Below are 26,010 nucleotides of genomic sequence, written 5' to 3' on the forward strand. Positions count from 1 at the left end.
ACCAAAAATATTCCAACCAAACATAACAATTGAAAATTCTCGGAAAACTCTGAAGAAAAAGGAAAAATTCGGAAAATTAAATTCCCATATGTTCTACAGGGTTTTCCATTTCGAGCTTCCGAAAGTATACAGCCTTGCGCTGACAACCGTTTGACATAGCTGTCAACCAAAGCGTCATATCGTTAGTTGAATGTCTGCCATATGGATCGTTTTAGCATCGCACAACGTGTTAATTTTGTTAAATTATACTATAAAAATGATGAAAAACCGGCAAATGTTTTTCGAGCATTACGGATGGATTTTGGTCGTCATGGACGGCCTACAGAGCACATAATCGCTAATGTAGTGCGTAAATTCGAACAAACTGGATCCGTAGCGGATATTGTGAGACCTGTCCATCATCGTAATGTGCGTTCGGCCGAAAATATTGCTACTGTTGCTGCCAGCGTAGAGGATGACCCGAATGTTTCGATTCCACGGCGTGCTCAGCAATTGGGCTTGTCAAACACATCATTGTGGCGAATTTTGCATTTGGACTTGCACCTACATCCATATAAAGACCAACTGGTACAAAAATTAGATCGTGGTGACCATGGAATGCGTCGGGCATACGTCGATTGGGTGAACGAACAACAGCAGCAAAATGCTGAATTTTCGCATCAAATTTTCTTCAGCGATGAGGCACATTTCGAGCTCGGTTTCGAGCTTGGGTGGCTATGTGAACACCCAAAATTTCCGTATATGGGGCTCAGAAAATCAACACGTGATTGTTGAGAGGCCATTGCATCCGCCAAAAGTCACTGTTTGGTGCGCATTATGGTCTGGTGGAGTCATCGGGCCGTATTTCTTTGAAAATAAGGACGGCGAGACGGTAACTGTGAATGGTGAGCGCTATGGCCGCATGTTAACCGTTTTTTTTGCCACAAATTGAAGATATGGATACGGATAACATGTGGTTTCAGCAGGACGGCGCCACGTGCTACACAACACGACCGAACGAAATTTGAGGGACGAATAATTTCGCGTTTAGGTGATGCCAATTGGCCGTCCAGATCATGCGATTTGAACCCGCTAGACTTTTTTTTGTGGGGTTATGCGAAATATCGTGTCTATGCCAACTCTCCGCAAACTCTTGAACATTTGAAAGACAACATTCGTGAAGTTATGACCGAGATACCGCCCGATATGTGCCGAAAAGTCATCGAAAATTACCTGTTCCGGATCAAGGTGTGCTAGGAAGCCCTAGGTGGACATTTGAATGATGTTGTATTTCACACATAATGGTATAAACCAAACTTTAATTTGAAATAAAAGTTTCATCGAAATTAGAATTCTAAGTGTGTTTTATTTCAATTTACTTTCGGAATTTAAAGTTGGAAAACCCTGTACAATTACATAGTGACAAGTGCTGTTAGTCTTATACTCGAGGGAGGAATTGTCCGATTTAGGGCTGTCTTTATTCTATCACATTTTCTGTATAAAACATTTATTCCATGTAACGGAGAAACATGTTATTTGCAAGTGGTTGAAAAATCTTGAACGAGAATTGTGTCTGAAAATAATCTGATATTATAATGATGAGTTTTTGTTATAAATACTAGGAATTTTATAGTAAAAGGTAAATTCAACGGTAAATTGGACCCATGAACTTGCTCATAGTAAGAAAGGTATTGATAACAAAAATCAAATGTTGGGCGGGGCGAAGTTTGCCGGGTCAGCTAGTTTACTATAAAAAAGACAATAAATTAGAAATATCTTTTGAAATATCCCGAGAATGGCTGCATTTAGAAGGAGATTGGTAAGGAGGATTTTTGTTTTAAATAACATCAAGATTCATAATTTGTGGCTAAAAATTATTGTTGACACACAAAAATTCGAAGTTTCGAAAACTCATTAAAATTCGATGTTGCACAAAGTTTGTCAAAAATAGTTTTACCATCATGATTTCATTTTTCGATTTTTCTACATAGCCAAACTCTTAACTATATTTTTACTAGAATATATTAACATGTTTCCTTAATTCTACGGTTAATGAAATAGGAAACCGATTACTCGCGGTCGACTCGAGTTTAGTAGGGTGACACATTTTCCGTAGGAAAAGGATGGGATGTAAGGTGATTGTTACAATGTTCACACTCACACTCACACTCACATTCACATTCATACTCCCACATCACACTGAATTATCAAAACTATCCTTAAATCTAATATGTATTAACAACTTAACTTATTCTAATGTTAGTAAAAAGGGGAAAATGAGGGGAAAGGGATGTAAGAACAATCACATTCGAAGATCGATAGCTTTAAGGAAAACATATATTTGGGACATGTAATCGAGGTCTAACCGAGACAACACATCTCTCACCGGCACATTGGGCTGTCTTTCTCGGGACGGAGGAAGGGAGTGAGTAACATTGGTACGGGTCACCCAAATCATTGGTAAATTGGTGATTTCGACCGTAAACCGCAACCACTGGAAAACGTTGCTTCGGTCCAAGGTAACTTCACCATATGCCACAGTCAACATTCGGAATGCGTCCGCCACTTAACCTTTTTTTTCACACAAATTTTGATACAGATTCTTTGATCTTTTCTTGAAGTAGGAAAAATAGCAGACGAGCCAAAATACCTTCATAGAATTTTTTTCGAAAAATAACTCTTGATTCGTAATGATCAATCGACCTGCAAAAAAACAAACACCGAAGGCATGCTGAAAATTTCATCGAAAGAGTAGTCGAGTTGAGTCTTAAGTAGCTAATTCCTCATAATAGAGTTCGCATTTGCGTTAGATTATCTCCAAACAATTCTTCCGCCTCCATTACTCTTAAAAATGTTCATAACAGGCTGTGTCGAACTACGAACTATTTACCAATTCGCATGAGTCAGCAACCCATGCAAAATCACAATTAGTTTAAACTACGATTCCATGCACTAATTGCAACGCCAACTAACATAGTTCTACTCCGACCGTTCTGCAGCTGCCCCACATCTCACACTACAGAGCATGTTGTGGGGGTGTCAAAAGGTGTTAAATGTATCCCCTTATGTTTATTCGCTGTAAGTTTTATGATAGACCAATGCGACGAGACAAGTTCAGCGACCGACAGAAACGAGCGGCGAATGATTAATACACAAATTATTCGGCACATTTGAGAGCTAGGAAAAAGAAAATGCATTCGACTTCGTGAAGTCAGCAACCAACAAAAACAATAGTACTCGAGATCAAGCGACAGCAGAGACTGATTGTGTTCAACGAACTCGCGAAGCGAAGGTAAATTGTAGTTTTTTTTTGTCGTGTGCCACAAGTCAACTGCAGCGTGCAGGAAAGATATATGAATTATTTAATTGTATCCAAATTGAAATATTGTACCGCACACGATGAAAGGTTCGCCCCGTGTCGTTGGTCGCTATCCGCACGCCTGTATGTTGCCACATTTTTCGAATGTAGAGTTGAGGAATTTTTCACTGGACGCCCATTTGGAACGAGTATAAATTAACAACTTGCTCCTTAGAGGCTTTTGATTAGATTAAACGTTATGATATCCCTTCAAACACAAAAAAATAACAGCTGCAAATTGAACCGTATTGTTCCAATCTTTTTCCCAGTTGCCCACAGATCATACAGAAACCACTGTATGAATGGTATTTGAACAAATAGGTCTGTGGGTGCAGTACTTGAAAGCCACGGCGAATTGAATGTATATTTTGAAATAGGTTTGGAGGTTACATTCCATAGTGAATGCAACTTAATGTTCGTCTAGTTTATGAGTTCTGGACGTCAGGTTTCTTTGATAGTAATTTTCATGCAATGTTCAGATACACTTTTCCTATTTGGTGTCTTCCTTACTCAGTGATTTTCTTGAGTTATATTACCAGCAACGAAAATAAACCATTTAGAGAGCAAAAACAAGAAAAATGAGAAATACACAATACTAACGCTAAGCTAAACCAATCCGCTTTTTTTTATTTTTTTCATCGGAAGTTTCATTGAATTGAAATTTCATTATTGATACTAACGAAATATGTAAAATAAATAGTTTTGTATCATGAATGGAACTTGACTGGTGGTTGTATTTTACATTAAATGGTTAACTTTTAGGACGATTTACAATTATATGTAAAGTTTATTCCCTTGGTACCAGTTTGAATTTCTTCTATTTTTACATTCAAAACTAAATTGATCACACGAGTAGTGGTATTAACCCTTTACGTTCGTTTGTCTGCTCTCAGCCACCACAACAAAGAATCATATAAACACTTTATTCAACCATATAATAGTTTATATTTTTTCTGAACGAATTTCAATGCCTAGTGAACCTGTTCATGAATTAATATAGCGCTTCTATGGATAATATATAATGGTGCTCGGTATAAACAAAATATTATCAGTGTGAAAAGATAATAGGACCTCTTTCAAGAGAAATTAATTCCGACCGCAAAGGGTTAAGACATCGTTCCCACTGAAATCTACTGAGAAAAAGCATTTATTGGAATAAATTTACACATTTTTTTTTCAATGCGAGTATTTTCCGTCACTTTCTACAACATTTTTCCATCTTTGTGACTAGGTGAATAAACGGTGTCGGTTTTGAAACAATCCATTAGTCCACCCCTTCTAACAATTTTCCAACATGTAAGGATGATGGGTACGATAGTCGAGAAAAAGTTTCCCATTCGAGCAGTAATACTGTGTTGGGATCAGTGTTGCCAATGTTCCAGTTTAAACTGAATTTTTCCAGTTTTTTTCTGGATTCAGTCATCCAGTCCATCCCTAAAATCTTCCAGTTTTTTTTGGAATATCGTCCAGCTCTATCCAGTTTTTTAAATGTGTGCTCTAGTTTTATACATTTTATGTATAATAAATACACAGTATTAAATGTTATAGAGTAAATGGTCTCCGCTGACTTTGATTGATACGAATATAAAACCCAAGTAATCTTGCTTCATTTTACATCGTTTATTAGTTTCTCATAGTCACTCAAGGGATTTTTAGTTCTTAATATACTTAATTTTACGCATAATCTAAATTTCCCTAAAGAGCTAACGCATACTTTGCATAAAATGCATACGCAGCATACTGTTTATTTGCATGAATGCATACTATGCATATTTTTTCAAGAATACTTTCTCGAGCAAGAGGAAATATTAGAGGAACGGTTTTATTTGGGAAAAACATGAAGAGTCTCCTATTTATCGCTTCATGTCCATAAAATCGCTGATAGCAAAACTGCTCGATAATGTGATGAATTCAGGTACATAGGGACACGTTTTCTGATTATAGATCATTGCATCGATCCTAACCTCTATTTTCTGTCCTTTTTCTTTTAATGCGAATTTTGACATTTCTGTAGCGTTTGTTTTGACCATTTTCGTTGCTATATTTTTAACACTCACGAATGAGTAGAATAAAAGAAGTCAATGCATCAATGTGCGGTACATTTTTATATATAAACTAGCTGACCCAGTAAACTTCGTCCTGCCCAAAATTTATTTTTCATTATCACATTCACGTTTTCTTATTAGGCGCACGTTCATGGGTCCAATCGCCCTTTACAACCCTTCAAAATTACCTTTTACTATAAAATTCCTCGTACTTCTACCAAAACTCGTCATATCAGATTGAATTCAAATACAATTTTCGTTCTAGATTTTTCAACCACTTGCAAATAACATGTTTCTCCGTTACATGGAATAAATGTTTGATAGAGAAAATATGATAGAATAAAGACATCCCTAAATCGGACAATTCCTTTCTCGAGTGTTGTTCTTATCGACATATTCGTTGATCCATTTTTATTTATATAGATAGAAGAAGATATCGCACTCCGTTCATCACATTAAAATCCTTTTCCACTTTCGAACAAAGATCAATTCCGTTAGCGTAAACATCAAATGGACAAACAACGCTTGTCACTACGTAATTGCAGAACATATTAGGCTGTCAAAAAAGTCCTGCGGTATTTTTTTTTTAATTTTCATTTGTTCATAAAATCAGTTACAATCATCTGTTTTAAGTCAAATATGGGCCGTTTTGTTCGATGACTTGTTCCCAACGAGATGCCAACTTCATAATACTCCTGTTATAGAAGCTCGCTTCCTTATTGACTACCTAGCTCGTTCGCCATGGACAAAAACAGGTGGTAGTCACTTAGTGCAAGGTCCGGACTATACGGCGGATGCAAAAGAACCTCCCATCCGAGCTCCCGGAGCTTCTGGCGCGTCACCAAAGAAGTGTGTGGACTGGCGTTGTCCTGATGGAAGACAATGCGGCCTCTGTTTATCAAAGATGGCCTCTTCTTCATGAGTGCTACCTTCAAGCGGTCCAGTTGTTGGCAGTACAGGTCCGAATTGAGCGTTTGGCCATAGGGAAGCAGCTCATAATAGATTATTCCTTGACAAACCCACCAAACACACAGCAGAACCTTCCTGGCCGTTAATGATGGCTTGGCCACCGTTTGAGCCGCTTCAGCGAGCTTCGACCACGACCGTTTGCGGTTCACGTTGTCGTAAGTGACCCACTTTTCATCGCCAGTCACCATCCGCTTCAGAAACGGGTCGATTTTGTTGCGATTCAGCAGTGATTCACATGCGTCGATACGGTCAAAGATGTTTTTTTGCGTCAACGTGTGTGGCACCCATACATCGAGCTTCTTTGTGAATCCAAGCTTCTTCAAATGGTTAATAACGGTTTGATGACTTATCCCCAGCTCTTGGCCGATGCTACGGCTGCTACTATGCCGGTCTTTCCCGGCTAATTCAGCGATTTTGTCACAATTTTCGACGACAGGCCTTCCGGAGCGTGGCGAATCTTCGACGACCTCTACACCAGAACGAAAACGTTGAAACCATCGTTCTGCGGTGGAAATGGAAACTGTATCGGGTCCATAAACTGCACAAATTTTATTGGCAGCTTGAGATGCATTTTTGCCTTTGTCAAAGTAGTACTGTAAAATATGTCGGATTTTCTCTTTATTTTGCTCCATATTTGCGATACTATAACTCACGAACGACTTAACCAAACAAAACACTGTCAAGGACTATATTATAGCGCGCAAAAATACCTTTCCAACAAGCTACTATGACTCGATACAATGAATACAACTAGAACTACGCGCTTACAACGACACCTCGCGGAAATACCGCAGGACTTTTTTGACAGCCTAATATGTGAATTAAATTTATCGAATTTTCCCATTTTCATCATAGTTTTCCGAATTGGGTTGGAATATGTTTGGTTGAAATATGTGTATTATTTTCATGAGACCCCCTCTCTATTTCTCGTATCCAAAAACCCTCACATCCCAAATTTGTCTTCATTTGCTTGATTAGTTCTCGAGTTATCTCGCTCGGGTTTTGCTGGATTAGTTCTTGAGTTATGCAGAAATTTGTGTTTCATTTGTATTGCAGCCATCCATTTATAAAGAAGGGAAGGGGTAACTAACCACCGTAGAAACGTTTCGTGCCCCCTAAAACCTCCACATGCCAAATTTGGCTCGATTTGCTTGATTAGTTCTTGGGTTATGCAGAAATTTGTGTTTCATTTGTATGGCAGCCTCCCCTTAGAGAGGAGAGAGGAGTGTCGAATCACCATAGAAATGTTTATCGATCCCTAAAACCTCTATATGCCAAGTATGATTCCATTTGCTTGATTAAATCTCAAGTTATTCAGACCCTCCATTCCCCTGTAGAAAGGGGGAGGATTGTCAAACCGCCTTAGAAACGTTCCTTGCCTCCTAAAACCTCCACATGCCAAATTTTGTTCTGTTTGCTTGATTAGTTCTTGAGTTATGCAGACATTTATGCTTCATTTGTATGGCACCCTCCCCTTAGAGACGGGGGAGGAGTGTCTCGAACCATCATAGAAACGTTTATCGATACCTAAACCTCTATATGCCAAGTATGATTCCATTTGCTTGATTAATTCTCGAGTTATTCAGCAGATCCCAACACCCCCCCCCCCATCCTTCTCATGTAGAGAGGGAGTGGAGTGTCAAACCACCTTAGAAACGGTTCTTGCCTCCCAAAACTTCCACATGCCAGATTAGGTTCTGTTTGCTTGATTAGTTCTTGAGTTATGCAGATATTTATGCTTCATTTGTTTGGTAGGGGGAGGGGAAGAGGAGTGTCTATTCTCCATAGAAACGTTTCGTACCTCCTAAACCCTTCACATGCCAAATTTGGCTCAATTTGCTTGATGAGCACCCCAGCTAAAAAAAAATAAAAATATACGGGTCTAATACTTTGCGATATGGAACGAAACTCCAAGTTTTCATGAAAGTTTGAGAGCCATTAGGGTTTTTCGGCTGGTGGAATTGCTATATATTCACAAACATGATTATTCAGCTAAAACAAGGAAAAAGCGTTTTCCATCACTGAGTGGCGCTGATGGTTACGTAAACAATACATATTTAGACAGAATAGAAGGCCTACGGATACAGTGAAAGGAGGAGAACTTCAATTAGTAAAAAATTTTCACCGTGATTTGTGAATTTTTTCGCCGGGCGTTATCATGCAACAGTATCGACCCCTTTCTATTGATCAATTTCATCTACTGAACACATAATTTGCTGTTCATTTCATTGATTTTCTTGCAACTGGTATCAACTGAGCGGTTCAATAATTTAATGCACCTAATTGAAATGCATTCTCAAAACATTCCACAACTCATTTCTAAGCCCGTCGGTACCGTCTTGGGAAGATATCATATTCGATAGGCTTTTTCATACATATATTACGTATAAAACGGATCCAAACATTTATGATAGTAGCCGATAATACCATAATGCCATCCGATAAGTTGAATTCATTAATTTTATGCAAAAAAAAAGATATTCCATATGTTTTTGTCGGATGCCACTATTACTTGCTGCTATTATTCGTTTCCATACTGTTGGGCTAATCAGTAAAACGCTCAACAATTCCTAGGTTGTCAATCAACAGCATCTCATTTTAAGCTAGAAAGATAATTCCTTTTCAGAGATGATATATTCCTAACGATGAGCAATGGGAGAATGAACACAAAACAACTTGTCGCTGTTGCTTTCCGCATTATTTATAGTCACTTCCCCACGTCATTTATGCTCCTAATGAATAGCTAGTCTTAAGTCTATTGTAAAATCTACTCAGTTTTAAAAACTTTAAAGGCCACATCATATATTTCCATTCGAATAGATTGAAAAAACTTTCCTCGTGAAGATGTTTTTGTTGTGATCTGAAAGAACCATTGATCTCTCGTGAAGGGCACAGAAAGATCGTCTTCTTGGCCCCGTTGCAGGTGATAAATTATGAACGTAATTGTTCAATTCAATCGATTTCGAAGCTGTTAATAATGAATTATAGCACTCCAACCTTCCAGCACTCCATGCTTTTGTGGTTGGTTTGCGTCTGTTGGATAAATAACACACAAACTCGAGCTTTTGACGCGTTGGTCTGGAGGAGAAGAAAAAAGGCAGACAAGAATAATCTCCACCGATTTCTATTGTGTTTCCATCTAAAGAACTCTGACAGCTCGATTCGGAGAACGTTATTTTTCCTCTGAGAGCTCAAGCCATTGACCCGACTCGACTGGTTCAAGATGAGTTGCCTGTACCATAATGTGACCATGATTTTATGAGCTGTTCTCCCAACAGTACACAATTTGCATTTGGGCTGCATTCATTTTAACATAGAATTTGATAAAGTACAAGCTAGAAAATCAGACGGATGATAATTTTGAGTGGTTCAGGATTATATTTTATTTTCGAGCTCAATTCTGCAAAAAAAAAAAACGAACAATCCAAACAGGACCATGTAAAAATTTGTCCAAAGCATATATCACTATTGTGGTCGATTTGCATCTTGAGACTTTCTTCATTTCAACTAAAAAATCCATTGAGCATCTGCGTGCAGCCATCAGTTAAACTATTCCATTCATTAGCATACAATCGAGAAGTAGAGAAACTCGAACCATGTCTCACTATTTTCAATCGCAATCGAAACGCAATCTGTTGTTATTCCTTCCCCCATTTATTGGAAGGTAGGATTATTAATAATCAAGCGCACCCAAACGACTCTCGCGCAATCGATGGCTTAAACCCACATGATCAGAAACCCAACATACCACCCAAGTTGACTAATCCGGATGTTTTGAGTCGCGGTTGGATTTTATGCCGAAGAATGCCGCCGCACATTCTTGTCACATAATTAAACATTCTGTGGGACTTTCAATTTATGAGACACCTGTGCCAACGAAAACGGTGGGAGAGCATATCTGGCAATGAAATATCCGGCAATTTCAGGAAAATAAAAAGAAATAAATGGTAATTGCGTCAATCTACAATAATATTGTTCGGAAACTATCAGAATGCACGATCGAAACGGATTGGTTATATCCTACCAATATTCAGCGTTTTCAGAATTTGAAATGAGCCATGTTTGGGATCTTTCGTCAGGTTATCTCCTTTTAGCGGTATTCTTCAAAGGATTTCACGCTTATCTTAATTTTTGACTAACTGCTCGTGCTCTCTCTTTGAGCTCGGTTCATTGAGAGCCGCCCTTCATGAACATAAAAACATTCTCGAAGCTACGCGTGATAGGTTGAGTAACGTGCATTTAGTCTTGGTTCTGATGCATATCAATTCAACAACGGCTTTTTCTGACATTGAGAAAACCTCTAGTGAGATTTTCTCAACCACAATCGATGCGAACTGAACAATGCATAGATTCGATGGAGCGTGTGCAATTGAATTCTCACGTTTGAAGTTGATTCGATTTAATTGTTTTTTTTTAAAGTTAATTTATAAATGTTTTGATTTCGATTTTCTCATGAATTTTGGGGTACTAAACCCAAACCAGCGTTCGCAGAAAAGATATCATCCGTAGCAGAAAATATGCTTTTTATTGTGTTAGCGCATCAAATGCACAAATAAAAGCACCTGTTTTTAAGAGTGTTGAAATGTTTGTATGTATGAAACAGACACCTCATTGTCAAATATAGTAAAATGAAATTTATTTTCTTTTACATGGAATGTATTTTCTCTGAGAGTAAAAGAGAGATAACTCTGACGTGAAACCTCTGATGCGTGCTTATTTGCACAGTGTCTCTTATTTTGCTCTCTTATATGGCTTTTATGTAGATTGCTACGGCATACATATTATACACAAACTCGCGTCTCGCTTGAGTAAATGCTGTACCAGTATGGGTGGACAACACATGAATGGCAGTATTCTAGTCTACAAATTAAAAAAAAAACAAAAATTGTTTTCTTCATATTTCTGAAATTCAGGCATTCAAAAATATACCCTAGAAGAATCATTTCGAAAATCCCATTACCGAGTTATAGCCATTTTTGTGATGTGGTATCTAATCTACTACGGCCATAACAATGAACTTCAAACGCATTTTCTCGAAATTAGCTTTTTTAAACTGGTGTACACGATATGTCAAGTTCTACTGAACCGATTTATGTCGAATTTATATTAATACAATCTGTTTGCATTTCTCTATCGCTAACCCAATAAGATATTGAAAAATATTTTTTAAAAATCGGGGAACGTAAGAAAAAAAACATTAAAAACGGATTTTTTTTTTCTTCAAACGGCCGCCCTTTTGTCAAAAAACATATTTTTGACTTGAAACATATTTGACATCTTTACTAAATTAGAAAATGTTCGTTTTTTTCTTGTTTCAGATAACCAGAAGAGCTGCAATCGTGTATGCCATGGCACACCTTTTTTTTGTATACCCTCACTTCATCAGCTTGTAACTATTTTAATTATGAATATGTTTTTCCGTTCAAGTTTTGTTTTATTGCTAAAAGATAGATAAACAAATAATGATGTGATCGGTAGTAAAAATATTGTTTGTTTTATTTTTTCGAAGCTACAAGAAACGTCCGAAATTCGTACCTCTACACTAGAATACTAGAATACTACTTAATGAAATTTTTCTACTTATTTAACACTTTGACGGCCATGGTATTTTGGCCAGAAAGTTCGTTAAACCTGGAGGGTCCAATGGTTGATTCATATACTAGATGGTGCCAGGAACCCATTTAGCATAAAATTTCATCCCCATCTGCCATATAAGGGTAGAAACTACCCTTGTGTAGTACTGCACACGCGGCCCCAACTCAAGGTAGACGAGTAAAATATCGATAAAATTCATTATAAAACAATTTATTTTTTCGAAATTACATTTTTATAACATTGTTTCAAACTCGTAAAATGTGTTCTATTAAAACAATCCAGACATAAAACTTTTCGGAGCATTTAAGGCAGTGATAAATTGAAATTGGTAGAATAATACAAACAGTGATGCCAAACTATTAGATCGAAGTGTCTTACTATGTTTTGAGACCAGTAGAAAGTGAAAAACACATTAGTTTTAACAAAAAAGCGTGTGCTGTAGCGCACAGGTTTGAAACTATGGAAGATTTCGCGTGAGCAGTGCTGCATTCATGGCCCCAGCGGAATAATTTTAGAGTGCAGTACGGCACTCACGGCCGTCAAAGTGATAATGTATGAGAATGTCAAAAATACACCAACATTTTTTTTTTCAGAAGGCAATGGCCCTTTCATTTTATTTTCATTTGTTTGAATTTCTCACTTGCCAATGTGACTGATGCATAAAATAATTGATTGACTAGAAAGATTAACTCTTGATGAAAATTTTTGTGATTCTAAACAAGAACTTTTGGTATTGTCATTGGCGATGGTATTGCTGATTCATAGCTTTGATGCTGTCAATGGTGTGGTTGGATTCTATTTTCATTTTATTTCTACACATTCTCTCAATCCCTTCTGACTTCTTCTTCTTCTTCTTCTTCTTCTTTTGTTTATTATATTCAATATGGGTATCAAATGAAAAGGCTTCGCTAGTAGAATACAGTTATTTATGAAAAATACAAATCCAAAAAATGATTTTTCGGACCATCGATTGGTTTTGAAAAATCATAACTTTAAAAGAACGAAAATTACATCTCTGATTTTTGAATATGTCATGCAAAAAAAAAATCAGCTTTGAAGAAAAAAAAAATGTAGTGCCCGCTAGTCCAAAGCCATCAAAACATCAAAGATCAAATACAATCAATAATTACGAAAATGAAATCTTTTTGTAAAAATAATATGGTAAGTATAAGATCCAAATCCAAATCGGTCCAGTAGTTCAAAAGTTATGAATTTTCGAAAAAAAACCATTTTTGGAAAAAAGATAAAAAAATGGATTTTTCGGGAAAAATGGAAATGGGCACCCTAATGAAAAAAATTAAGAAACAGGTCTAATATTTCGCGATAAAGAAAAAATATACCACTTTTCACGAAAATTTTATAACCACTATATCGGTTTGGCATGGAATAACTACAGACGAACACATAACCTATCTAATCAAACTTGAAAGTGAAAGAATATGAAAAACATGTCCCGCTGAAGAAAAAAGGGTGGATAGTATCTATGATATAACCACAAGGTTGACGTGGGACTACCGTTGGCTTAGTAATCGTTTGTTTGTATTGATTAAATTATTGATTTAATTGTTTCATAAATCAATTGAATTCAACATATTTGCTGTGTAAGTAAAAAACATGAACAAACGCCGTGTAATGTAAGGCACCTTGGTTTTGACGGCTGTGTTAGGAAACACACTTCGGTGGGAACAAACGTTCACTCAACTTGCATGTATTTGCAATGTAAATTTCCCCAGATCTATACATCTTATTTTGTGAAAGTGAAGGATTTTCAAATAAAAATATTTTTTTAAATATCGAAGAGGACATGTTTTGACTCATAAACATTTTCAAATTTAAATTCTATAATTTTTTTTTATCTTCGCTTATTTTTCGTCGGCCTATTTCCGCCACTTTAGTGCCAATCGCCTACACCAGGGAGGCGACTCCACCTGTTCCTACCTATCAGACTCAAACACTCATGAGCCGGGCCAACTTCTTTTACTTCCCCTCCGAAAGAAGACTTATTATATATTATATATTATATATTAGACAGAGATTTTTCGCCTCAGAAAATCCCAACGACGCCAGCTGGGATTGAACCCAGGCCGATCGGATTGTGAGGCTGTTACGCTAACCACACAACCACTGGCGCCGTCAAATTCTATAATTGAGTAAGATATTTTCTCGGTTGTGTTATGTTATTTTTCCTAAATAGTTAATTGATTTCCAAACTACTTTGCTGTACACCATATATCAATCAGATACACATCTGTATCTCAAGTTATTTTTTTTTTACAAAAAAAAAGTTCACTGATTCTGGACACATCTTTGTGAAAAAAAACTGTCGTAATTAAAATTGATCGTCTGACGATGAAAATTGAGATTTTCGGTAGCTGCCACCGTATGTACAAAGTTTAGAAAACGGAAATGATCAATAGCAATCGCAACGAAACAAATTTACACCTTCAGTTTTCAATCGAAGAACACCTCTCTCACCACAGTAAAATACCTTCTTCATAATCGGCTTCAAATGCGCTACACTTTGATATAACTTTTTATCAGGTAACAATGCAAGAATTCGAGAAAATTGAATCGATCGATCGACGTCCATTTGTTCGTATATATTTTTTTTAAATTTAATTCGCCTTTTAAAACTGTCCGTTGAACAAATCCATTAGTAGTATTGATGGTACCGCGGTATAATTAGGTCGTAACGAATATAGATATTAAAGTTAACATTATTATGTTTATGGAAAAAGTCCATGCAAAATGCATATACGTTCTTCAAAAATACTCTTGAGCAAAAACATCTTCATACCCGTGGAAAATACATATTTTCGAATATTTTCAAGTTACATCCACAAAAATTGAATTAATTCTAAGAAAGTATTATCAATCCCATGGACGCATTACCTAAATCCCTCAATTCTCAAGTGGTATCGTAAATAGATCGTTTTAATCCCCCCGTGCTCATGTAGGATCGCAAAATCGAATTTCACTACGTATCTGTGAAATTCCCAGACGGAAATATCAAACACATAAACAATTGTGGTCTATTTATGAGAGACAGAAGCAGCAGAGTGAATAATTGCACATAAATTGAAGCCAAAAATAACAACGCGTACACAGCGACATATTTTGATGCGGTATGCAAAGAACAAATCGTCAATTAATTATGCCAAATTTTTGGCAATTCGCAGGACGCGCTTGAGCCCCGCTGTGGGCGACGGAAATCGGACACAGTGATGTAAATACAAGATGATTGAAAAGAACCGCTAGCCGGTGTCGAAGGCAATTGCCAATTTTTTCCTGGGAATGTTTATAGTGGAAAACATATCACTCATGCTTAATAAATTATGCCAGTTGACCTCAATTTTGCAGGAAACAGTCTGAAAATCTTAAGTAGGTCATAAACCTGTTGAGATATAAATGATTAATTTACACCAGTCACATCGAATCGATCGGTAAAATTGATGAAGCAAAAACATATAAATCAGTTTTAGCATTTTTGCGCATCGATCAAATAATTCAATGTAAAAGGCCAGTTTTTTTCACCTTCTTTAGTTGCATACAGAATCTGCAGCCGAGGCCCCGTTATCGACGCCACTTTCCGGCCATTGACAGTGCTGCTTTTTGGGGGCTTCCATAACCTGTCCAATCAGGGCCTCTTCAATTGGAGAAATTTAATGAGTGATGACCAGTGAAAAAACAAGTCAGCTGACGTCGTGTGATGAATACAGATGATGACCCTGCGAGATTGATTCACTGTTCGAATCCGATATGACTAATTCCGCCGGACACGAGAAATGAATATAGCCGGTTCATAAACGCTTGAAACGATTGACACTGATAACGAAGAATGCGGTTTCCTAGAACAGACGGTTCCAAGCCGATGTTTATGAATTGTTCGCGAATGCATGGAGAGCGTTTTCGCAGCAACTCCCCAGTCAGCGCCTTATCGAGAAACAAACCAAACAAAGAAAAGCCTTTATTTGTGCTATACCCATTTCAGTGACGAGGATATTCCAACACACGAGAAGCACGAATACCATTGAAGCGCGCCTGAGCTCACGGTGCAGCTTCTGAATAAGGCTTGCAACACCAAAACAGAATGTAACGACGTAGAAATTTATGTTTCCATTTTGCCGTCAATACACCGAATAAGGACTTGGACCGTTTCCTTTGGCTTGCATTACTTGCTGTTTTTTTTGCTCTCCCTCCGCTGTCCCGATTTAAGATGCTGGAATTATGCTGCGATCTGACACCAGTGCAATTGTGCCTGGAAAAACAAATGAGCGACGACTTGTAGCGTTTCCCATTGGAAAAGGCGAATTTCGAGTTCTTGTTTTTTTCGTCTTGTGACCATAGCATAAAAGCTATCGGACTATAATTCACGCTACAGCATAAATAATCAGCCGTGACATGGTGACCAAAGGCTGACAATGCGAGCATAGGACCAAAGGAAACAATGAATGGTTATGGGCATTTGGCCTTTTTAGTCTTTTTTGTATTTTTTGTAGTAGGGTGTCGCCATGGTAAAGCTATAGCTATAATAAGAAACTTCATTCTAAATCGGATAACTATCTCCGATGCAAACTGAAGCATGTCATTCTGGTAAATTCAATTCAACTAGATGTATTTGGTATAGAGAAAAACCACACCAGAAAATGACTTACGAATAACTTGTATTGCAGTGTCGTCGGCACACTTATGCTGTGCGTAGCAGCCCCATAAGAAATCATGCCTCAAGATCTTTGTGCGGAACACAAAAGGTTATAAGGCAAAGTGTGGAATAAATAATGAAGTACAAGAATTGATAATACATTTTTGGTTTTATTTTTTGTATGCGGTGCGCAAAAACCCATTCACGACTTATTTTGATTCAACCTTGATCATCTCCGAGGACAACAGATATTGAAGGTTTAGTTGCTTGCCGAGTTAGTTGGCTACAATCCCACAAATTAATGAATTTTTCAACTGCTGTGAAGCTACATTCAAAATGCCACAATAGCTCGAGCTTTTTTAGGCCAAGCAGTTATATCCCCATGATAGATGTGCTTTACCAGTTGCGACAAGTGCTGCTGCAGGTTGTGAGCCACTCAAGCTGCAGGTGCAATCATCGGACCCGATCGCATCGTTTTCTCCAGAAACGAGTAATCGATGATTATGGCCTTTTCTCAAGTATTCTAGCCACTTTTAGACGTGTAAAATACCGATCCAACAATTACCAGCCCGAGCTCCACTTGTTTGAAACCCCCCAGCAGCTCCTTCTATGACAATAGTGTCAATTGGCCTTTCCTCTTGGGGCTACTACCTCATCGAGACGGAAAGAGGCTTGCAGTCATCGCCAGCCAGTCGAGCATATTTTCTCACATTCATCTGTCCATAAACGTCGTCACGTAAGTGGCTGGGACAATTTTTCCAACTCCCGGGAAAGTAAATCGATACCATTGCTCTCAGGTATGCCCTTTTTGAAATTGACAAAACCGGACTCCCCCCTAGAGGACGGGAAAAATTGGTACACCAATCTGTACGTACATTGACCGGGGGCTTACTAGCACACATTGTGCGCAAACCGTTCCAGAGCAGGCGAGAAAATGTCAGAGCCTGTTTGAACGTCATTATGGACTCTTTAAATGCTCGCGGGATGCTGCTACAGATGCTACTATTACTCGAAATCATGAGCAGTGTTGCCACGCGTACATATTTTTCTGGAAAGGTACAGATGTTTTCCCTATTTTGGTACAGATTCTGTACGGTACAAAGTACAGATTTTCGTCAAAAAGTACAGATTGGTACAGATTTTTTCCGCATGAAAAATTTCTTACTTTTGAACAAAGCAACATTAAGGTACATGTCGACTTTTGCGACGCAGTATCGCTTGGTGCGGTTGATCATAAAAGCATTTACAATGCAATAATTGATCAGTTTCATAAGGACGGAATTTCTTACAAGGATCGTCTGAAAGGATTCGCATCGGACGATGCGACCGTGATTACGGGGGTTTGGAATTCCGTAATGCGCTTGATAAATATCGATTGACCAGATCTAGTTGTCGTCAAATGTACATGTCATTCACTGGTTTTGTGTGCTTGACAAGCATTAACGTTGTATTTGATTTGCCTAAAAAAATTGACGGTCCGCTCGCCTCGCCGGGGCAACGATGCCATGTTTATCACGTTCTCACTATACCTCACTCTTCGAAAACTGTCGAGCGAATTTTTTTCTGAATATAATCAGAACAAAAATAAGCTTCGAAATCGGCTCAGCAGCGATACGATGAACGCTATTTTGAGGTCAAAAGATTTGATCCAACATTGTGGTGGCAGCTCGAAAAAATTAATAAATGATAGTATGCAGTCTAGATGCAGAAAAACTATGTAAAAGCATCATCAAACACAAGAATGACTTGCAAAAGTGAATGTAGTCTTCTTGGATGGCACTAACGTTCCAACGGAACTTTTGCCTTCTCACCGTAGCATTACTTGCGTCAATTTTATTAGTAGTACTTGGCTGAGATTTCTATGCCGAATAACACGCCTTGAATGTATTCTGGAGTGGAAAGCTCTAGAATACGAGTGACCACAGTGCAAGCCGGAAGAATTTTTTTTGACGAAAAATCTACCGGCTAGAACGGGAGTCGAACCCGAACCCCCGGCATGATAGTGTGGGACGCTATCTATTCGGCCACGGGAGCACTGAGCAATGAGTATTTTTTCATGCTAATTTTTTCTACAACGAATATTTTTGAATAAGGTACAGATTTTTGGAAGAGAAAGTACAGATGAGAAAAATTTTTAAACTCTTCTGGTACAGTATTTAAATGTGGTAACACTGGAAGAAGGGTGCCAAAGTGACTCGAAGTGTTGCAGACATGAAGAGATCGCGGAATCAAATGGCCGCTGAGGTTGACTTACAGACAGTCCAAATTTTGATGGAGGTATCCGTGAGAAAAGTGCGAAAATTTATCAAAACTGTGACGGATTTTAATTTCTACATTTCTATATTTTATTTTATTTTATATTTATCTGCATTTTGATATAAAAACATTTTTTGTACCTTTAACCAATCCCGATATACAGCTGGTTTTGTGATTCCGAATTCTAAATTCATCAAATTTTAATCAACAGTATGAAGGAAAACATCATGAAAAAGATTGGCTTTATCTTCTAGTTGAACTATTTCATCATTATTCACTAACCTTACTCAAGCAGCAATACAATAAAGTAATATAAGCTATGTTCCTGGGTTCTTTGTTATTATTCGATATAACGAATATAACGATATAACTTTGAAAGTGAAATGTACGTTATATCGAATGCAAACTTTCAGATGGCACCCCTTTTCAGTGCATTCAGCAATCTTGTCTTCTAAGAGACCGTTAGTACATTAACAGAGATTTGGATCATTTTTTCGAAAATGTAGCGGATAATTGCGGAAATATATTGAGAATGTGAAGAGAATTGACAAGAAAACAAAATGTTATAATTCATGGAAAATTGATGGGGAAAAAATTACAGAACTCAATAATTTCGAAAAATTATTCAAACTTCTACAAATTACCTTATCTGTCTTGTTATATATACCTTTTTTTTATTTATTTACTAGCTGACCTGGCAAACTTCGTGCGCTGTTTATGGGTCCAATCGCAGAATTATTCATTGATTGATCTTCTTATCTACCTTTTAAAATTACCTTTTACTACAAATTATACTTCGACCAAAACTCGACATTATAATATCAGATTATTTTCAGACACAATTCTCGTTCAAGATTATTCAACCACTTGCGAATAATATGTTTCTCCGTTACGTTACAAGCCAAATTTGGTTTTATTTGCTTGATTAATTCTCGAATAATGCAGAAATTTGTGTTTCATGTGTATGGCAGAACCAGCCCCCCCCCCTTCCCCTTAAGAGAGTGGGGAGGAGTATCTAACCACTATAGATTCATTTATTGCACCCTAAGACCTCCACATGCCAAATTTCATTTCATTCGTTCGATTAATTCTCGAGTAATGCAGAAATTTGTGTTTCATTTGTATGGCCGCCCCCCTATTAGAGAGGGGGGTGGAGTGTCTCACTACCGTAAAAACATTTATTGCACCCTATAACCTCCACATGCCAAATTTGGTTTTATTTGCTTGATTAATTCTCGAGTAATGCAGAATTTTGTGTTTCATCTGTATGGCAGCCCCCCCTTAGAGAGGAGGGTGAAGTGTCTAACCACCTTTGAATTAAACCTAATTTGGTTACATTTGCTTGATAAATTCTCGAATAATGCAGAAATTTGTGTTTCATTTGTATGGCAGACCGCCCCCCCCGTTCCTAAGAGAGGGGGGAGGGGTCTCTAACCACCATAGAATCATTTATTGCACCCTAAAACCTCCACACGACAAATTTCGTTTCATCCAGAAAAATGATATTCGAATTTCTCGTAAATGTTCTAGAATTTCGCTATGTCTTAATGTCCTTCTCTCTCCAAATTATTGGGTTTAAACTATTAGAATTAGAGACCAATTCACTCTTATCCTTTTGTGATTGAATGGCAATTGTTATTGTAAAGTCTCTCATGCCAACCCAGAAAACAAAACCATTTTCAATAGGATTTAAGAATCGACCAATTATATAAAACTATTTAATAAATATGATAATTAAATTATTTTATTTTTTCACTACTAGAATTTAATTTTTGATTCATCTCCTCAAAGTCAGAAAACACATTTCTTACCCAAAAAATTACATATATGCGATATCCTTCAGGAGGATCATACTCGATGAAAACATAAAATCATAATTATGATAGCCAGTTAACTTCCACTTCATCGTCGAAATATTTCATTTTTCATGAAATAAGCCATATTTTAAATATAAACAAATATTTTTAATCCGTCCTGTAGAATCAGTAGAACATAGAATAAAACATAAATCAGCAATTCAATGCCAAACCGATATAGTGGTTCTCAGATTTCCGCGAAAATTTAGTTTTGATCTTATCGCAAAATATATTATTTTTTTTTACTATCGTGTACATTTCCATGAAAGAGTAGTATGAAAAATCATTTTTTCCACCTTTTTTTTTCCAAAATGCCTTTTTTCAAATATTTATTACTTTTGAATTATTCTGATGATCGACATATCAAATTGAAGCTGATGAGCAATAATCTTATTTGAAATAGTATTACACTTTACGGAAACAAATTGGATTTTGTTTTCGTAATTATTGATTGTATTCGTTTTTTGTTGGAATAGAGGGCGCCATTTTTTTTATATTTCTTCTTGAAATCTGAGTTTTTTTTTACATCATATATCCAACAATCAGAGAGGTTTTTTTAGGTTTTGAGTAATGACTTTTCAAAGTTAACCAATGGTCCGAAAAATAATGTTTTCCCCTTATATACAAATATTACATTTTTCAAAAATTCATAACTTTTGAACTACTGGACCGATTCAAATGATCACCATATTAAATTGAAACCAATGAGTTATTCTTCCCTTATAAAAAAAAGTATAGAAACATTATTTTTTTAAAACAGTGAACGAAGACTGAAAACCTGTTAAGTTTGGAAAATCATAACTCAAAAATGAAAAAAAAACACCTCTCTGATTTCGGGAAATGTTAAGTAAAAACCCTCAGGTTTCAAGAAAAAATATAAAAAATAGCGCTCTCTATCTTTAACCGAGTAAACTATAAAAAAATACAATCAGTAATTACGAAATTTGTTTTACAAGTGTATTATTTTTTGAAAGAAGACTTGCTTGGGTTCAATTCGATATACCGTTCATTAGAGTCGGTAGAGTAGTTGAAATGTTATGAATTTTTGAACAAGGTCTTTTTTGGAAGTAAATGGTAAAAAAAGATTTTTCGGACTATCGGTTAACTTTGAAAAATCATAACTCAAAAAGCTAAAAAAAAACCTTTCTAATTTTTGGATATGTTATGTAAAAAAACCTCAGTTTTCAAGAAAAATTATAAAAAATATATAGCCCTTTCTAGTCCATCAAAAATTCAATTACACTCGGTATTTACAAAAATTAACAAAATTCATTTTTTTTCCAGTGTAATATTTTTTTTTTACTATGGTGCCCATTACCATTACAGGGTAGTCTGAAAAATCATTTTTCCACTTTTTTCCAAAATGCCTTTCTTCAAAAATTTATTACTTTTGAACTATTAGACCGATTCCGATGATCGACATATCAAATTGAAGCCAATGAGAAATAATCTTATTTGAACAAATATTACACTTGCAAAAAATTTGGATTTTGGTTTCGTAATTATTGATTGTATTTGTTTTTTGTTGAAACGCTTTCAGGCACCCCTAAATCATGTCCGAGCTGAAATTTTCCACAGATCATTTCTTGGGTCAATAAACAAAATGTACATGGTCGGTTTTTGAAATTTGACATGTCCATTTTCGCGGCCACCCCAATGTCTACGCTGCTGAGCTGAATAGTCGAAGAAGCAAAATATTAGTTGCATAAATAAACGAACTGTCAGCGTTTGACAATTTTTTTAATCGGGAAAAGCTGCCTGAATCAAATGTATAATTTTATTCTAAGATTTAAGGTATTCTGTGTGAAATTCAATTTAATATTTATTTATTTGATATTTTGATTATAATTTATTTAATCGAAGTGTAAATCGCGCGTTTATAACATACCCTTCACCTGTGAGTAAATATCCAGAAGTGTACCTGAAAAGAAGAAGAAAAAAAATACTATTAATGAATGTGTTTTGTATTGGTTTTTGCTGCAAAGCAGAGTTGGGCGAATTGAAGGTATTTGAGCGAACATTGAAGGAAAGTTGGAGGAAATTGAAGGAAAGAGGTTTCATGTAGGGTATGGAGATCTGACCTGACCTGTACCTAAGAAATATAAATTTTGATTTTGGGGACAAGCTTGCCTACTAGACGATAATTCGAAAAGGGATTTGCTGCCGTGGCCGGGAGACCCCAATTTTCATTACACCACTCCAAACGGACCGAAATTCGCTCAATGGAAATGTATTGAGGTATCTGACATTCTTCTGACTTCTGGGGACTGATGCTGAATTTTTCGTCTAATTCATGCCGATCTCATCGGGCTTTTCGTTTGGAGAGCGTCGACATTGGGAACGATGTAAAAAAAAACATAATTTTCGATAAAAATGATTTTTAGAAAAGTCCACTTTCGTCGTGTTAACTGAGCTTAACTGGTCGCAACACAATGATCTAATGGGTACTTCAGACATAACATTACTTGATGATAGGACTTCGAGTGTTTCCTATCTTTTCAAAACTTTCCATTCGGATAATCTATGAAAAAAAGTTCACTTCGTGATCGGTGGAACCAATTTTCCCGTCATTTTTCATTTCCATTCTAGCTGCTCACGTTCCAGACATTTCAAAAGATGCTTCCAAAGTGTTGTTAAAATTGGTTCCCGCCAGGTATTTTCCAAAATTGAATTTCGCGCAATTCAAACTAACCATCAATTCTTCAGGTGGAATCTTCATTCCACACCAAACGATTTGCGAGAGTTTTTGGGGTAAGAAAAAGACCAAATAATTCGGAACGGATCGGCCGCTCGTCGCCAGATTCGAGACACTCGGGATGGTGACCCGAGTCGAAAGCAAATTTGTGAGCAACAATTTTCAAAATCGCCAACCGTCCATTGCAAGCGATCGTGTTGGATTTTTTTTTACTCGGGCAACTAATACGAGGTATCTGCGAGACATGCACTTGATCTTACAAACGTTCAATTTTTGCTCATGCCTCACGATCGCACAGATCCCTTTGGCTATGGCCGAAGGTGTTGGCTGGCAGAATATATAACAGAAATAATGATGGAGGCAACGAGCGATCTTTTCAGGCATTGCGTTACCGTCTCCACCAGTTGTCGATCGCTTGGTGCAGTTGTCTTCTCGCCTCGTGAGTTCACAGGCCGCCTTCGCGGGACCGTGGCTCTTTTTGTTTTCTCTGTTTAGCTCCGTTCCATCGTTCCCGATCTGATTATTTCGCAATTTATTCCTTTGCGTTTTGCTTTTTCCCTGACATCGCTATTGCCCCTTCTTCGGTTGCGAGTAAAATTCTTCTTGATGTGAATTGAGAATTTCTTTTGTATTTTCCTCATCCCCGGGGCCGTGCTGTACAGCAGCAGCAACAGCGGTCTCATACCTGGCCGGTGATCGAGCACGTCCCGGTCACGCGGTCGCCAAACGTCGCCATGGATGCCCGCTTCAACCCAAGGTCCTAGCCCCCCTCTGCCACCGACCGTCAGTGGTATCTTCCCGTTGCTATCTCTCTACCCTGGATACCGTGGCCACGTTATTGGCCCTTTGCTTTCCACTGATCTGCATTTTACCGATATTGATATTTGTGGCTTTTGTGTTTTGCAAATCATAAATATTATTATTGTCATTATTCATGCTCCGTCGGCTGCGCGGTAATTGCGGTGGGTGAGCTGGGAATGGGAAGCGTTCAGGAAATCTGCCTTCGGAGTCAACGTTCTTTGGGAATAGTATATAACGTAAAAACGATATGAATTTTGCGTACATTATAATGAAGGACTGCATCAACAAATAGCTCAAAAATTGAAACTACCGAATGGCCTTTGATAACAAAAACATTCTATGTAACCCCTTCGCTGAACTTCAACGGTTAATAAGAATGTATCTCAAAAAGGGCACAAATTATGAAAGGTAGGGTGCCAAAACTCAATGGAATCGTAGTATTCCTCGCAGCCATCGTTACTGGACCCCAGTGATCATATCGCGCCTCAGAGGTTCGTTAGTTTTCTTTCAATATGTCAGATCTCTTTTCGCCCAACCATTATTGGTGAGGTGAAGACATATATCACGGGGAACAAAAACTCAACCCGCTTGGGATTCTACAGACGAGCACTGTGAGGAAGAGACACTTCCACTTTAACAATTTCCTGATCCCATTGGGTCGATTGCAAACAAAAAACGAGCTCAGCACGAAGGTGGTTTTCCTGTGCAGGTCGGAATAATTGATAAATTCGAAAGAAAAGCCGTACCGCAGCGTGATTCCCGTGAGCTGCAAACTAATAAATTTATACAATACTTTTTCCCCGATCTGTGCGCCAGTCAAGGCCAGGGTATCGCGAACGGGCAGCCAATGGCAGACGCCAAAATTTTGAGGGAAAAAATTGCGCGAATCTCGCGCTAGCTATCAGTTTACACAATAAGAAACGAGGAAAGCACAGCCCGCAGCAGCCTTCAATGGATGCAGGAGAGGCAAAAAAAAAATCTGAGACTTTAACGTGTATAAGGGGGCCACAAAAACAAAACTCGAGATGACAGACAGCAGATATGGACCACGGGACCACTGGCGGCTGTTTGTGGATCGCACACGCCACCGCGTGCTCGTTTGGGAATTAAACACGCCAACGAAGGTTTGATACTTTGTTACCGATTCCAAACGGACGAAGGATGGAAAAAATTGCCAAGGTTTCAGTTGAGATCACACCTGAACATATTTGCTGGTGGAACATCTATGCATTGAATGTGTGAATATAAATCATATATTACGTTCGCTATTTCGAACGTACAACAGTTCTGAATACAGAATACAGTTAAATCTCCAATTAAAAAAAAGTTGAGTTCTGTGAATTCTTGAAATTGGAAAAGTGGAGGAATATTCAAAAAAGTGATTTCCCATATGCTAAAAATAATGTAATATGTAACAGGTTTTTTTCTGGTGAGAAAATTGATAATTGTAATCGATAATGATAATGATGATTAGATAAAATGGTGAGTTTTTTTTTCTTTATTTCATACATACAGAATACAGGAGCCATCTCTTCCAGGGCCACAGAGGGCGGCTTTCATCATATCTCATTCCACTTTGGCATCTTCTATCGTGACACGCACCAACCAGCGACTGATCACCATCGTTCTGTTATCATCACTCAGTTGTAAACAGTGAACATACAATACCCAACAACCCAACAAAGCGGACTTTTTCACGGCCACCAAATCATTATCGAAGAATCTAACAGGGCAAATCATTATGAAAGAGTAATTCTTTAAACATATCCAAAATCAGCATGCAACAGATAGTCTAACAGAATCCCACGTCAACT

General features: G+C 37.4%; 1 protein-coding gene across 3 annotated transcripts in view; it reads right to left on the reverse strand.

Moving 5' to 3' along the window:
- Positions 1 to 26,010, reverse strand: part of LOC129774718 (bone morphogenetic protein receptor type-1B) — a 422,669-nt gene that overhangs the window by 170,665 nt on the left and 225,994 nt on the right. For 2 of the 3 annotated variants that reach the window (XM_055778611.1, XM_055778613.1), the window contains exon 2: positions 22,589 to 22,621. The exons of the other annotated variant lie outside the window; for it this stretch is intronic. In XM_055778611.1, the coding sequence (XP_055634586.1) occupies positions 22,589 to 22,621 (33 nt within the window). The remainder of the gene's footprint in view (positions 1 to 22,588; positions 22,622 to 26,010) is intronic. 3 annotated transcript variants of the gene reach the window in all.

Source organism: Toxorhynchites rutilus, chromosome 3 (genome assembly GCF_029784135.1).
Source record: "Toxorhynchites rutilus septentrionalis strain SRP chromosome 3, ASM2978413v1, whole genome shotgun sequence".
Lineage (NCBI taxonomy): Eukaryota > Metazoa > Arthropoda > Insecta > Diptera > Culicidae > Toxorhynchites > Toxorhynchites rutilus.